Here is a 15,767-nt window from a genome sequence, read left to right as displayed (position 1 = left end):
TCGTTTGGTTGGCGCGCCCTGAGATGCGCGGCATGAGCCAAGCTTGGAGGGCCCCCACAATTCCCGCAGAATTGGCCCCTGCGCTCGGCCAGGCAGGCACCCCGAGATTTTGAACCAATAAAAATTCAGATGCGCCACAGTCAGCATTTCAAAGCGAAAACTCGCACCAAAAAGCGCTATGTTTTCGCTTGCAAAAGCTAACCCCATTTTCCATTGCAACAGACCCTGGTTTTGGCCTGCGCTCAGAACAAAAAAACGGCAGGCGTAATCAGGCCTGATCTGCACCCAAACTTGCAATCAGCCGGCACCCGTGACCGCCCCCGTTCTGCCTATTTAAACCTCTCCCCCCACCGCGTTTCTTCCTTCTTTCAACTCACACATCCACACTCCACACGTATTACTTGCGTAGTCTGCCACAAGGCATCTCGCCACTTCGTCCACTTCCCTCAATCCATCAAACTTTCCATCAAAACATCAACATCTATCATCAGTCACAATGGCCCGCACCAAGCAGACCGCTCGCAAGTCCACTGGTGGCAAGGCTCCTCGCAAGCAGCTCGCCTCCAAGGCCGCTCGCAAGTCGGCCCCGTCCACCGGTGGTGTCAAGAAGCCTCACCGTTACAAGCCTGGTACCGTCGCTCTCCGTGAAATTCGGAGGTACCAGAAGTCCACTGAGCTTCTGATCCGCAAGCTGCCTTTCCAGCGCTTGGTAAGTTTTTGCATTTCGGCGGCGCGCCTTGACGCGCACCCGTAAACATTGCGCAAAACATGCCACTGACGCGTCTTTCCCCGCACAGGTGCGCGAAATTGCTCAGGACTTCAAGTCCGACCTTCGCTTCCAGAGCTCCGCCATCGGTGCTCTTCAGGAGTCCGTTGAGTCTTACCTCGTCTCCCTCTTCGAGGACACCAACCTCTGCGCCATCCATGCCAAGCGCGTCACCATCCAATCCGTATGTTTTCCTTACGCGTCGCATCTATGAGTCACAGATGCACTAACGATTCGTACAGAAGGACATTCAGCTCGCTCGTCGTCTGCGCGGTGAGCGCAACTAAGCATTATCCTTCTGGGTCTTAGCTTCCTTCCTTGGCTTGACGGGGTTTGGGCGGTCATGATTTTTTTATCATTCGGGTCTTGATGGACGAAGGGTTTCGGACACAGGGAATCGGCGTTGATTGACGGTATTTCATTTTCGGTTGTAACAGTACATAGCCTAGCGGCAGGGAGATTCGCCGCTAATATTATCCGGTATTTATGACAAGAACCATCCCATCATGGGATCTTGGGTTGCGATTGTGCTTGTCGCCGATGGTAGACGCGTCGTCTCGTCAAAACAGAACACGGTTGTAGGGAAGCCCTGGAGGATCACAAGTGGGAGCATGAGACCCCATGCATGGGGCATGGTGCCAATCTGTTAAATGGATTTGCCTCTGAACATCTGCTGCTCATCGTCTAGCGAAGCGTCACCAGAAGTGATGCAGTGTTTCGAACCATAGAAATATACAGGCATTCAGCAACGTCTATCATGATCTTCTATGTACGGTTACAGTACGGCACGCCAGCCATTGTTGGTTCCCTTATCCAGTCCCAAGAACACAACAGCTTGCCCAAGGTGGTCCACACCCCAGAAGCCTTCCGTCTTGCCATCAGCATTGGTGCACGTCAGCCATGGCAGGCCAAAGGCGCCTTCGTCGAACGCCCGGTCGGTGTTCTGAATCAGGAGCTGCTTAACCTCGGGAGTGGCCGACTGCTTGATGACTATTTCAATTGCCAGCAGTCAATTAGCTGTCCTCTTCGCGCATTCAACAAGCCACATTGGTGAGCAAAACAAAACATACTCTTATCCGCCTCCTCGGCGCCAAAGATCTCCGCCAGCGCCTTCTTCAGCTCCTCCGGCCGGTGCGTCGCCTGTCCGTCGACCCAGTGCGCCTTGAAGAGGGCGTCGAGCGCACGCGTGAACTTGGGCTGAGCGGAATCGTTCTGTTCCGAGGCGTAGACGGCTGTCAGCGCGCGCATCACGGGCAGGGTCGGCGCGGGGAAGTCGGGCGGGAGCGATTCAAGCATGGGGATTGAGAAGAGGCGCGACCAACGCAGGCGCTCGATGTTGATCCATTTGTCTTTGTCTGGAATGAGGGGGGAGCAGTTAGTCGGATTCCTTTCTTGTGGGAGAGTAGAGGAAGGGAATGGGGATGACGGACTCTTGATCTTGATCGGGGCGGTGTTGCCGCACTGGATGGAGAGGGGAGGTTAGTCCTGTTCGGTGATATAATGCCTGTGAGGGAATCTCCATGATGGCTTGGTCTGGGGGAGGAGACATACCTTGTGCATCAGGCCGCCTAGGAAGATGGGGATGTAGGTGATGTCGACGTTCTTGAAGATGGGGTCATTCTGTCAACACGGTCAGCTTTGCCTTTGTCCTGGCAACCTAGATTCCAACCTGCTGGCGGACAGGACAAAAGCCATACTCTCAGAATGTAATACGCCTGGTAGGCGAACGGGCTGACGGTGTCAACGTAGAGCGTAATTTTGGGGCGCGCCATTTTGTATAGCTTTGATGGTGCTGATTCTCGAGATGCTGAGCTGGATCGTCCTTTCACAGCTGACCGTCGGGACACTGGACAGGTATATACGTCTTTGTCGATATTTAGCAACGTAACGGACTCGTTGATTTCAACGAGCGCGATTAGTGATCAGTCAGAAGCGCGTTAAACAGAAATTTATGACAATCTATTCCCGTCGTGAGTGTATATTTGAAGTAACAGATCAATATCAAAGATGCCAATCAGTCTGGGGCATCACCGTCCTTTTAAGTATATGCACGCACGCCCTGCGGAGAGAGGATGGACACACGACCGGACAACCAAACTCCCATGTTTTAAACGCGGAAGCTTCCCACAGACTTCCGCCCCCTAGAGCCGGACTTTGGGGAATCATTGACCATAATCTCCCTACTTGAGTTAGGCTTGCTGCAAGCATAACCGCACTTGGTATCTCCGTGCCGAGGAAGCGAACCGAGGATGTTGGGGTCTGGTCTGGCGGGCAACGCGGGGTAGTTTGCTTGGGGTTCACCAGAGGGCTCCACCACTGACCGTCTACTGGGCCATCTTCACTCTCATCAACGACTCGAGATGGGATCAAGTTACGAAGAAACCGAACAGATGATTATTAGGGTCTTTTTGCTTGCAGAACTCTGCTCATGACATGTTGCTTTGCCATGCCCACAGTAACCACACATCTCACCTTACCTTCCTTACCTACACGTCCATGTACATCCCGCCTCCATGCTTGCGTGTGTACTTTGTCTATCCTACTCACCAAGCCAACCTCCTTGCCGTGACTTTCCCCTCTCGACCGAAAATGCATTCAAAGGTTCAAAAAAGAAAAACAATTATCAACTTCAAATTCCATCCTTACAATGCTACATACCACAACACCAAGAAAACACCCGGTTGTTTTTATGTCCCATTTTCTTAAAACGCAGTGACCCGATGCTCGGTCGGCACCCGTGTTAGGACGTCGAACGAGCCCGTACCCATGGTGCCGAGCTTGCCAACCACCAATCTGCTGGATGGTGTGGCAAGAGTGTCCCAATCACCATCGAGGACTGCATCCTTGAGGAAGCCGACCGTGGTTTCTGTGGCATTCCGTTGTTAGCTGTGCGCGGCCTTTCAAGATTGTCGTGGCAGGAAGTATGCCTTACCGTAGCTCATCTTGGTGAATGGGCTCACGTTGTGAGTCAGGCCGATACGGTTGAAGGGCGTAAAGCCGCCGTTCCTGTTACATTTCATTAGTAACTCCCCCACGCTTGAGTCAAGTAATCGAAAGTGTCATCATACCTGGTCATGAAGTCGGCAATGAGGTTCAGATGGCGTTGATCGACAGCGATACCGTGGCCGGCAAAAACACTGCTGAGTTCGCGCACGATGTTATTGCGGCAAGCCTCGACGCCATAGACCTCCAGTACCTGCGCGATGTCGTTGGTTTGGATCCGGTTCGGGTTGATGTAGTCGCCATACTGCTGCATGGCGCGGATGTTGGAGCCCGATGTGTGCACCAGCTTCTCGACGACGACCTGCTCGCCGGTGACAGGATCCTTTTTGTACTTAGGCTCGAACGTGGCACTGCCAATGCCTGGGATCTGCTGGATGGTAGACTTCTTGACCGCCTCCTGGACCAGACTGAGCATGAGGATCTTGGGGATCGTGGGCTCGTACTCGAGCCAGAACTCAACCCACTCGCCACCCTTCTCGTCGCACCGGAACCGGGCAACGTGCTCATTCTTATTTTTAATGCGGTCCTCGCGCGTCTTGGACCGGATGGTGTCCATCTGGTCACCCAGACCATCCTCAGGTTCGGGGCTACCACCGTACGCTTCATCGTCGAACTCGAGCTGCTCTTCGCCCTCCTCAGCATCTTCTGTCTCGCGTTGTAATTGCTGCTGAATGGCATCGTCGTCATCATCATTCGGACCGTACGAAACAGCCTCGGAGCGCTTGGCCTTGAGAGCGGCGCCCGTGGCATCGTCATCGACATCGTCGTCGTCATCATCCTCGTCGCCACCGCTCTCACGCTCAGCCCCGGTGGGCGCCATCTCCACGGTGCCGACCTTGACACCGATCTCGGGTGTCGCAGCGCTGTGCTCCTTGAGCTTCTTCTTGATTTCCTTCTTAGTCAGGCTGCACAGCAGCGGGATAAACTTCCGCTCCACGGTGTTGAGCACGTCGTGGATGGTGATCGCGTACATCTTCGTGTACTCCTCAGCCTCGAAGAACCGCAACCGGATATGGAACTTCTTGGCAACCGGCAGTCCTAGACCGCGGCCGACCTCTTCCCTCACGACGGCTTCGTTCGTAACGTGCATCAACGCCAGGGCACTGATCGACTTGGCGAACTTTTCCGCATCCTCCACGGAGAGCTCCTCGTTGACCACAAGAGTCATGGCTGGCGTCGAGATCCTGGCGCTGGCAGTCATGAGAATTTCGCGAAGACGAGGGATACCGAGAGTGACGTTCTTGGCCGAGTGACCAGCCAGGTGGAACGTGTTCAGTGTCATCTGTGTGGACGGCTCGCCGATAGACTGACCGGCAACGATACCAACCGCCTCACCGGGCTCTACCAATGAACGGATGTACTTGGCCGCTAGGATCTTTTCAGCCGTCTTCCGCGAAATGGTCCCCTTCTTGCTCTCCTTCGAGCCCTTCTCCTTGATCAAGCCGTCCTTGTTGTTCTTGACGTACTCCATCATCTTGGCGAAGAACTTCTCTGATGTCGCGAAGCCGAACGTGCTGGGGTCGAGCTCGTTCTGCACCGGGTTCAGCGGATCACGGCTGTTGGCCGACCGGATGGCACTCTTCATTCGTTTGATGACCTCATCCTTGTGCTCGAACAGCGCCTGTACGCCGGGCTCATGGTACCGGATCTGCGGAAGCTGGGAGTCAAGGTTGCGCAGGACGAATTCGAAGTCATTCAAATACTTTTGCTTCGAGATGTCGATGCCGTCCTCGCCAAACAGGAACTGCACCACCGAGCCATCCGAATCACGCACCGTTGAGTCGTACGCAACCCTGAGGCCTTCCATGCCCTTGATAAGACACCTCTGCAGGTAGCCTGAGCGAGATGTTTTGACGGCCGTATCGATCAGTCCTTCTCGACCGGCCATGTGATGGAAGTAGTACTCCTGCGGGCGGATGCCCGTCAAGAAACGGTTGACGATGTAACCACCCGCCCTCACGTCGGTGTCGAAGGGCTTGAAGCTGGGCAAAGTCTTACCGCTGACCATGACAGGTACGCGACGACCTTCTAAGACTTGCTGACCCAGGTTGCAAGAGATAAGGTTGGCGTTGACGGGACTGCCCTTGGCACCGGAAATTGTCATGCTTTGCATGTGGTTCTGGGGGAACTGCTTCTCAAGGCCAGCGGGCAAGCATTTCTCTGTAATGGCAGTAGAAAGCTTCGCGCAGGCCTGGTTGGTAAGCAATTCAAGACCCTCTTGCTTCTTATCGTCCCTGAGAACCTCCTCCAGGCGCTCCAAGAGTAGTGGGTCATCCTTGGTAGGCTTTTGATCCTCAAGCGAGACATACTTAGCAGCTACCTCCAGACCAATGTTAGCCGCTGCCTTGATGATCTCCTTGCGGTTCTTCTCGCCCTCTGGTGTCATGCGAAGATCGTCCATGCCGCAAGTGAAAGCGACCATGGCCAGGTACCGGTTCAGCAGCCGGCCCATACCACTGAGAAGCTTTCCGGCAACAGATGGTCCGTAGACTTCGTGGACAGCGTGGATGAAGCCGCCATCGCTCGGACCTAACTGTGACTTATCGAGGATACCAGAGATAAACTCGCCATCGCGGAACATAACAGTCCCCTCCATCGAGTCAGGGCCCCAGCTGCGGCTCTTGATTTTGGCACTGCTGTTCATCCACAAGTCGCCGCAGTCTGGAGGCCGGATATTCTTTAGAATAGTGGTGATCACCTGCTTGCCAGTCCAGCGCGGCACCGGTTTGAAGATCGCAGGAGGAACAAGCTCAATCCTCTCTCCGGTAATGTGGCCACTCTCTGGCCGAAGAGCGGCGTAGATGAGCTGCTGGTATGTTCTCCGGTCGAAGAAGGTGTCTTTGCTGCACAACATCACGGAAACAGACAAGTGATCCTGGATGAGACCACGAAGCGGGTTTCCGGCCGTGCCGGAAATATACTGGTGATCTGTGTCGGCCAGCTGGAGGGCTTCGGCACGGGCAATCTCGTTTTGAGGGAAATGCATGTTCATCTCGTCACCGTCGAAGTCGGCATTGTAGGTATTGCAGTTGGCGTAGTGCATGCGGATGGTCTTCTCTCCGGGCAGGACCCTGACACGATGCCCCATGATAGAGGGCTTGTGGAGGGTTGGCTGGCGGTTCATCAAGACGACATCACCGTTGGTAAGGTGCCTGTGAACCTTTTTGTTGCGCACACCACTGAAGTTATTCCCGGTCGGGGCCAGAAGCTGGTTGGCCAACGCGATACGGTCCTCTAGCGACTTCGACCGCAAGTTGATAATCTGGCCATTCTCGTTTTCTATGGCCGACGCGCCGGGCCACTTATCGCAGCCATTGATAACCGCTTGCTGGAGATCTTTGAAGTTGTGGCTCGTCACGGGCTCGGGGTAGGTGAGCTTTCGAGCAAAAACAGGGGGGACACCGATCTCGTTGGTCTCAATGTTGGGATCGGGGGAAATGACACTACGAGCAGCGAAGTTGACTCGCTTGCCCATCATGTTCTTCCGGAAGAGACCCTCCTTCTTCTCAAGTTTTTGCTTGATGCCTTCCTCATTCCGCTTTGCGGCTGCGCCTTGGATCGGGTTCTTGTCACGGTCAATCAGGGAGTTAACCGCATCTTGAAGCTCTGTCCATGCTTGGTACAGATGGCTCATGTCCCTGATGGCACGGCCTTCATTTGCGGCATCCTTGTTGCCAGCAATCTCGCGCGAGATCTGTGCTACCCGCGACGCTGCTCGAATAATCATTTTGTAGAGGTTATTTTGCTGAGCTTCGGAGATTTGGTTGTCGCCCATACGAGCCTCGGGGCGGTAGCGGTTCGGAGGGACGAGGAGGGTCGTAATAAAGAACATGTCTGCGGTAAGCGGAGGGGAATTCTTGGGACGAGGCTTCGCGCTGTAGAGGAGGGAAAGCAACTCTTGCTCCCGTTCAAAGAGTAGGTTGAGCCGCTCCCTGACCTCCATGGTGCTGAGGTAGCGCTGGTTGGGTTTCGGGGCCTTGACGGTCTTTTGCTTTGTCTTGGTGGCGGCATCCGTCATTACAACATCACCGTTCTCGTCCAGTTCTTCACCCTCGCCTTCGCTGTCGTGTTCCTCGGAGGAGTCATCGGTCAATTCCATGTCGGCAATCCCCTCGTCATTCATGCCGTCCTCGTGCTTCTTAGCCTTCCGGGCCAAGGCGAGAGCGTCGGTCCGCTTCCTTCCAGCTTGAGCCATGGCGGCCTTCTCCTTTTCGGTCAAATCGCGCTCATAGATCTTGACCCAGCGGTCCTTCCGGTAAACAGGAGAGATGCCATCGCAAGACCTGCACCTTTTCTCCTTAACCATCTGGGCGAGGAACTCCTTGACCAGGGTGCGCCTCATTTCAGCCGCACCCTCATGCTTCCCTTTGCGAATGTCGCCGATGCTGACCCTCTTCCTGTAGTTCTGCAACACCTGGCGCACATAGGCCTCCCGGGTGCGCATAGTGCTGTCGTGGATGTTGTTGCCCTCTTCTTGGGCTTCGTCATCCTCAATATCCGGCACATCGTTCAATTGCAGTTTTCTGACCTGCTCACCAAGGTCGCTCACTGAAAACGAATCGATCATTTGGGCCTCATGAACCAGGCCAACCTGCAGCAAACGGAACATGCAGATGTACCTGTGGATCTCGTGGCGGGGGAGTCGGAAGCGATGGCAGTAGACGCACTGGGCTCGAAGGAGACGATAGGCCTGGTCCATGAAGACTGGATGATAAACGGGCACGGGAAGCTCGATATGGCCCGGATGGCCAGGACATTGGGCCTGGTTGAGGTTGCATGTGCGGCATCTAGAGAGCGTCAGTCTGAGCAAAACCAGATGACATTCCGCTGCCGTCGACGGCCTTACAGAGCATCGCCCCACGATCCGAGCGCCGGATCGTAGAGACCCCCCGGCACGGGGTTCAGCAGGCTGTCGAAGGTGCTGTCATTTTCAATGCGCTTGACGGAGATGGCGCGGATTTCATCGGGCGAAAGAAAAGTGAACTCGACGCTTTCCAGCGACGATCCCACGGGCTGTGCGATATTCATGCCGAGCAGAATCTGGGCAATTAGACCAAATGGCCCGGCAATCCAAGAACCCGTGGATCAACTAGATGTCTTATGAATTTTGGTCGATTTTTTGGCGGACTGCGCGATCGAAGAGGAGAGCATTCGAGTCGCACTCTTCGTTCTGCGGTCGCACTCTTTGAGGGCGCCGGTCAGTGATTGGTGGGGATTTGGAGACAGAACTCGAAGGTGAATATTTTTTGGCGGTGAAGGGCGGCAGAACCCCACATGTGGGAGCGGGTGTCTAAGAGTGGGGCCAAGGCTGGCCTTGGCATGCACCAAGAGCTGAACTCTAAGGCAAACGACGTCCTGGCTGCGTAACGCCAGAATAAACGGCAGAACGGCATTTCCAAGCCTTCGACCTCGAAGCCGCGTCTCTCGATTTGCACCTGCACCTGGCTGTACTCCCATCCCCCATCACATCCCGCCCCTAGCACTCGCCGGCCGATCGTGCTTAGTCGCGCAACTGCCAGAATAATTTGTCAGCTTGAGCGCTGTTTGAGAGTTTGGTTCTTGATCGTCGGGATCACTAGTTGAGCCCAAGGCCCGACAATACTCTCGCCGACTGCTCAGTCGCCCATCGCACTCATCACGCGGAAATTCCCCCAGCGCATGCTTTGATCATGGATCGCAGCCAGCAGATTGGCGGGCTGGGCCCTCGCCATGACGCTACATCGAGGGTTCAAAAGCCCGAATCGGCTGCCGACCGGTTCGCAGCCCTGAAAGCTCGCGTCGCAGCCGCCATCAGCAGCTCTAAAGCGAAGGGTGGTCTCAACACACCTCTCCACCCAGCTCTTGCCGATCTCAATGCGCCAACTAAGCCAGGAGACCCGCTCAAGTCAGCCATTGGGTTACGCTCTACACAAGATGCTTCAAAGCCCGGTCCTAAGGGGAAGCCGACGGCCGATGGACCCAAGGAGAACCCCTACCTTGACACCAGCGGAACACCAGCGGGCAGGGAGAGGGCGCCAAGGCAGCTTATTTTTAACCAGAAGGGCAAGTACATTGCGCAGGCAAATGCGCTCCGCAGGCAGGCTGCTCTGGAAGAGATGAAGAAGCGCATTGCCGAGCAGGCGCGCAAGGCAGGTTTAGACGAGGACCGCGACGTGGAAAAGGCATTCGTTGTTGAGGCTCCTCCGGAGCTTGAGTGGTGGGATGAGGGCCTTATCGACGGCAAGGATTACAGCAACATCCCCGACTCCATCAAATTAAGAACGCCGGATAGCATTATCACAATATATATCCAGCACCCCGTCGCCATTGAGCCGCCGCAAGACAAGCTTGCACCGCCGCCGAAGCCCATGTACCTGACGCCAAAGGAGCAAGCCAAGCTCCGGCGACAGCGTCGCATGATGGAGCTCAAGGAAAAGCAGGCCAAGATCCGCCTGGGTCTCGAACCAGCGCCGCCGCCCAAGGTGAAGAAGTCTAACCTGATGCGCGTCCTCGGCGAGGAAGCCGTCAAGGACCCAACGGCAGTCGAAGCGCGCGTCAATCGCGAGATTCAGGAGCGGTTCGAGAAGCACATGGCGGCCAACGAGGCGCGCAAGCTCACCAAGGAGCAGCGGCACGAGAAACTGCTGCAGAATCAGGCCAAGGATGCGGCCAAGGGTATCCACATGCTTGTGTTCAAGATCAACAGCTTGGCCAACGGTCAGCACCGGTATAAGATTAGCATCAACGCCACGCAAAATGGCCTCAGCGGGGTGTGCATCATGAATCCTAAATTCAACCTTGTCATTGTCGAGGGTGGCGAGCACAGCATCAACAACTACAAGAAGCTGATGATGCGTCGCATTGACTGGACGGAGTCGCTGCCGCCGCGCGAGAAAGAGGGTGGTAATGGTATCCCCGTCCGAGATTGGCTCAAGGCAGAGGACGAGAAGGGCAACTTGAAAGACTTGTCGCACAACAAGTGCGTGTTGGTCTTCGAGGGCGAGGTCAAGGCTCAGTCCTTCAAAAAATGGGGAACAAAGATCTGTGAGACAGATCAGGAGGCCAGGGAGTTTTTGGCTCAGAAGAAGCTGGATACTTTCTGGACGCAGGCCAAGAATATCCAGTGATGAACATGGAGTCGAGTATGACTTCCCATGATCAATCTGGCGCCCGGGGTGGGGGGGGGGAAGGAGGTGCAATTCATTGCTGGGCTTACAAGCCTCAGAATACCCAAAAGTTTACAAGTATTGTTTTGGTCATGTGCGTTAATGGCATTCGATTCTTGCCGGTGCTTACAGAGGGAAATAGGGTCTGAGATGCGTCAAGAAGCAACGAGTTGAAAGGACATGCGAATACTTTTACTATACCGTCTAGAGGAGATATGGTCTTGCTCCTTGTCACTACCATTCACAAGGATGCAATAAACACTCAGGGTATCACCTACGCTCTCTACTGTGCCAAGGTCATGAAACTGGTAGCCATTTACACTCCCGGTGGTTGTCATGATTAAAGAATCTCGGTCCAGGAACAGGCTGTGAGTATGATCTAGAGTTCTCGTCAACACAGACAGCTAGCTTACTTGCAGCTGGTCTAAACGCATGGGAACAACGAGATGTCTGGGCCCTAAATTCTACGGAGTTGCCGACTTCTGGTAGTTCGAGGATCTGCTCGGCAGATCTAAACCTAATCCTGGTTCGACAACGCACAGCTCAGGCTGCAACAACGTTAGATCGCTCGAATATCCCAACATCATCTCACAGCTGTAACACTCCGTTCTTCGAAACTCTCTATAGCCCCAATTCCATCGTTTGCCATCTCCAAGACCCTTTCCCTCTTGCCAGCTTCCCAGGACGGTAGGTTGAAAGATATAGGCCTCAACTGTGTATGTACAGCCCCATCGGATGTTACTGATGATCTTGAACCTTTAATGAAAGTAAAACCACCTTACGAGCTAAGCAAACCCGAGGTCTTGGAAGCGCACACGTGAGGAGGGGAACCTGATCGACCCGCCTCCGCATCCCCAAGGTCATAGCTGTGCCGCGTGGATGCCGGATCCTTTGCGAGCTTAAACTGTCAATCGGCCCTTCTAGAAAACCGCTAGCAAACTTCTATGCGGGATCTCTACGACACTACCGTTGACATCAGTGATGGACACGTGCACATAAGGTGGATAGATGGAACCTCTATCTTCCAAAGCGCCTCGTCGATGCGTTCCAATAAGGTAGTTTTTCCGCCTATGAAGACGGTTCGAGGTGACATCACGGTTATTTCATTGTCACCGTATGTGCAGGTAGCTGTCAAAAGATCGAAAGCCCTATCTACCCATTCCTTCTCACGCGGGGTCTCCACGATCTTGGCCTGCCATATCACCGACAAAACATTCGAGATGTCAACGCTAGGCGGAACTGTTTGCTGGTTCTGGTAGAACCGCAGCTGTACTATCCCGTGCTTGTGCCAGCAGAATGCATTGGCAGCATCGTTGATCGGCAGTTGTGGAAAAAGTGGTCAACCAAATCATTGCTTTTGGGCTTCGGGCAAAGCCAGGGTAAGCTAGCCGGTCTTACGACCCGATCAGCCGGTGTCGGCCCAAGTCCCCGGAGCCGGGCGGGGGTTCAGTATACATGTGAGCTTTCTTGATGCTGTTTCCTCACGGGGATCCAATGATAGCAATTACCCCTACGTCAAGCCGCTATCCATTACAGCCCCAATGAGGACTTACCAGGGACGCAGGACTCTACAACCCCGCAAACCGCTATAGACTTTACCCATGATGTGTGGGCGCAACAACGTGCCCCTGGGTAGGATGTGAAAGATTCGTCAGATTCGCCAAACAGATCCTTCGCAACCCACGCCTGAGGATCCGGTTAAAGATCCCACGTGTGATCCTCCCGTCTCCGGGGGCGCGCGGTGTTGATGCTTCCCCTGTTCGGCGCTGTGCGGCATAGGATGCTGTCAATGGCCCCCCCCCCCCCACCACCCCCCAGGTCAACTGGCAGCACCAAAGTCTGGACTCAACACCTTACCCCTCCACGAATGTGAGTCAGGTGAAAATGTTACTTGCCACTGTCAAGTAGAGAGGTAAATTGTGTGGTCGACTAGACGGCAAGCCTAGTGTGACGCTCAGCGCAAACAGCGGTTAATGATTGTAAAATAACGCCGAGCGAAGCAAGGCAAGATCACTACCAACAGAGAGCCTCAGGTTGATTATCCAGGTTTTTGCAGCGTGTGTGTGACACATGGTACCTGGAAACCAACGCAACCCTCACGTCGTATTTAGCGATCCTTCCAGCTTTCTAGGCACAACAACTCGTGGGCGAAGTTCAGAATCCCAGATCACAGCATTGCATCTGGCGGGGCGAGCTGGGTAAGCAAGTAGACGTTGAAGACTGGAAGGTGCCAATGCTCAGCCCATCGACAGTTATCAGGCTAAATTGCCAGCAAACCAAATGCGTGGCATATGCTCAGCCTGGCGCAATCCGTCCTCCTTGGCCCTCAGAGGTTGGTAGTTGTCGTCGTCCAGCGTTCGGTCAAATCTGCAGCTGAGAAGCTAAATGTTCTGCCAAATCACCAACAAAGGTTCCGGGATAACAATGTGACGAGCTGAAAGGGCAGGTTCCAGCCGAATGCTGAGACGAAACAAGGCCCAGTCTTTCGTCCCGCTTCACGTCACGTTGTCTTGTGTCAACGCAGCTGCGTGCAATACACAGTGCCGAGCGAGAGAACCAGGTAATTGAGAAGAACCCCACCTAAGCATTCAGGCGCACCCACCTCAAGCAATCAACTTTTCCGTTTCCCGTTATCATGCCATATCTTCTCGTCCCAGATTTTCTTAGTTCATGGGACGGAACTTGGTGAGGGATGCAAGACATGCACTGGCACAGCTGCACGCGCAGACCTGGCTTGTTGTCCCTCCTGTCTGGTCTGGTCTCCAAGATGCAGCGTCATGAGGGCCTGGCTCAACTGGGACGGACTTTATGGGAGATTCAATCGGGGTGGGCTCGAACCCCAATTTGCCTGGATCGAGGACCATCATTGGTGGAGGCGGCTGTTGGACCAATCAGAGAGGGCTTGGTCATCTTTCTTACGCGCCAAGGCACCCTTGCACGACCAGGATCTCAATGGTGTAGGGTTTTGAAAGAGAGGGATTCCCCCGCTGCTACAATGTCTAGTCACACTCGAGCTCTTCTTTGGGCTTACACAAAAGCTTCGAGTGTTAAGGGAGGGAAACTGTGATTGATGGTGACTGTAACTTTGAGATGTAAATTGTCAGAGGGTAGCGTGGACTGCCATCTCGGTAGCGATTTTCGTTGGTTTCAAACTTCTGGGGGCTGGGGGAAGGGCTTTGTTCGCTTTCGTGCTACGTGGGCGCTTGATGGTAGTGAAGAAAAAGTCATAATTGCTTGAGAGGGAAGTTCACAAGCTTTTTTGTGAGACGATGGCTGAGCTAAACTTGCCGTGAGGTGGCCCAATAGGTGCAATATCCGCGTGCTGAGCATATGACATCTGCCTTCTCATCCATATTGACACATACTGGCATAGTTTCTATGCCTCTCTTGGTTGCCGCGTCTGTTTAGATAACAACTTCACTGCCCAGATGTTCTTACGGCCCCGTCATCGCCTCTGACAAATGCCGGCATAACGGCTTTAGGTGGCTCGAAAGACGAAGCCCGACTGGGAATGGTTCGGACATCTTGTAGATTGGGGTTGGTCGAGACCGAAATCTAGACAACACCTGATTGGCCGCATTTCGGTTCTGGAGATTTCCCAGCGTGGGGGAGGACCGGGGCTCGGTGACTGGGGTGTTGTATTGTGGGCAGGGCTGATGATTGCAACTCCGACCTCGTCCAGCTTCTTTGATGAGATTAATGGTTCCAACATTCCAGTTTCTCGATGTCTCCTCCCTATCCTCAGAGGCTTTCTGCCTGACACGGCTGCGCTTGGACCATGCGATACCGCAGAAGACTAGGCTCTGAATTAGCAGGGCAATGCTGGGTGATCGCAGAGGCCTGCATAAGAATTCCATAGTAGAAGAAGCCTTGCGAAACTGTGGTACACCGTTTGAGAGGATGGGGAGCAAAACTCATGCCGCTCAACATCGGGAATTACACTTCACTGCAGAATTAGCGCACAGGTAGCAGCCATGATTAGAATTGCACCCATATCTTACATAGAAAGCAAGCACAGAGATCGATCATTGATGAACAGTGACAACCAGGGCCTGCATCAATGTCGTCGAAAGCTAATTTGCGACAATGGTTCGCAGTCCCGCGGTGTAGTGCAACATGGTACCCAAATTCATACGGATATAGGTTCGTTTCGGCAAGGCTCATAATACTGTGAGGATGAGCCCGCTCAACGTTACAGCGCGCAGTGCTGTTTGCAGAAATAGCGTCAGCCTCACACCGAAAACACATCACTGCTGTGTGTCAATAAGACGCTCTACGATTCGGCCACTCGCTGGCCCCCAAGAACCTCCTCTCACTGCCCCTTCGGTCAGCAATCAGCATCGGTCCTATTTGACGTGCCTTGTTGTTTGCCTGCAGTGATCGTGGATAAAACGCCGATGTCCAAAAGATTGCTGGACAAACTTGGCAGTACCGATGTCATAGTTTTTTTGTTAGGCGGGCTGAAAGTGCCTGCACAAATGGTGTTGGGCGGCCGGGCGATAGGGTGTAATGTTAGGTTGTCACGGAGGGGTGTTGGGCAACGATCGAGGACGGAAATTTCCAGCTTCCGTAGTCGCAAGCATTCGCCGCATTGGCTGGCCTATCGAAGTTTTGGAATTTGTGGCTTTTTGCATTCAAATGCCACTTGCAAGTATCGATCGGTTCCCGTCAGATGACGGATGCTTGAGTGGTGGAAAGGGGAAGCAGCCGCCCTACCACCGACGTACATACATGCATCCGCTCTTCCTTCCCGCTCTGGCAGCGAACCAACGAAGCCGAACGCAGATGAGCCACAGCCCCCAAGGCGAACCCGAGCGAATGGGATCCCATGTTACGACTCATAACGAAGGCTC

The 15,767-nt window shown here is 54.1% G+C and overlaps 4 protein-coding genes across 4 annotated transcripts; 2 read left to right on the top strand and 2 right to left on the bottom strand.

The window, feature by feature from the left end:
* Window positions 1-496: 496 nt before the first annotated feature.
* CTHT_0002980 (uncharacterized protein) lies at window positions 497-1,053 on the top strand (the record flags this gene model as incomplete). Its single annotated transcript, XM_006690782.1, has 3 exons — window positions 497-709; window positions 798-950; window positions 1,009-1,053. 3 exons carry the CDS (start codon window positions 497-499, stop codon window positions 1,051-1,053), a joined length of 411 nt encoding a protein of 136 aa, XP_006690845.1.
* A 488-nt stretch (window positions 1,054-1,541) lies between these two features.
* Window positions 1,542-2,538, bottom strand: CTHT_0002970 (uncharacterized protein; the record flags this gene model as incomplete). The annotated part of the gene is made up of 5 exons (XM_006690781.1): window positions 1,542-1,756; window positions 1,837-2,121; window positions 2,197-2,227; window positions 2,318-2,386; window positions 2,464-2,538. 5 exons carry the CDS (start codon window positions 2,536-2,538, stop codon window positions 1,542-1,544), a joined length of 675 nt encoding a protein of 224 aa, XP_006690844.1.
* A 930-nt stretch (window positions 2,539-3,468) lies between these two features.
* Window positions 3,469-8,797, bottom strand: CTHT_0002960 (DNA-directed RNA polymerase-like protein; the record flags this gene model as incomplete). Its single annotated transcript, XM_006690780.1, has 4 exons — window positions 3,469-3,632; window positions 3,699-3,772; window positions 3,835-8,556; window positions 8,616-8,797. 4 exons carry the CDS (start codon window positions 8,795-8,797, stop codon window positions 3,469-3,471), a joined length of 5,142 nt encoding a protein of 1,713 aa, XP_006690843.1.
* Window positions 8,798-9,438: 641 nt separating this feature from the next.
* Window positions 9,439-10,875, top strand: CTHT_0002950 (putative U4/U6 small nuclear ribonucleoprotein; the record flags this gene model as incomplete). Its single annotated transcript, XM_006690779.1, has 1 exon — window positions 9,439-10,875. The coding sequence occupies one exon, from the start codon at window positions 9,439-9,441 to the stop codon at window positions 10,873-10,875; it is 1,437 nt and encodes a 478-aa protein (XP_006690842.1).
* Between the last annotated feature and the right edge of the window lie 4,892 nt (window positions 10,876-15,767).

Source organism: Thermochaetoides thermophila (assembly GCF_000221225.1).
Source record: "Thermochaetoides thermophila DSM 1495 unplaced genomic scaffold scf7180000011806, whole genome shotgun sequence".
Lineage (NCBI taxonomy): Eukaryota > Fungi > Ascomycota > Sordariomycetes > Sordariales > Chaetomiaceae > Thermochaetoides > Thermochaetoides thermophila.
This window is presented reverse-complemented; position numbering and strand designations above follow the sequence as displayed.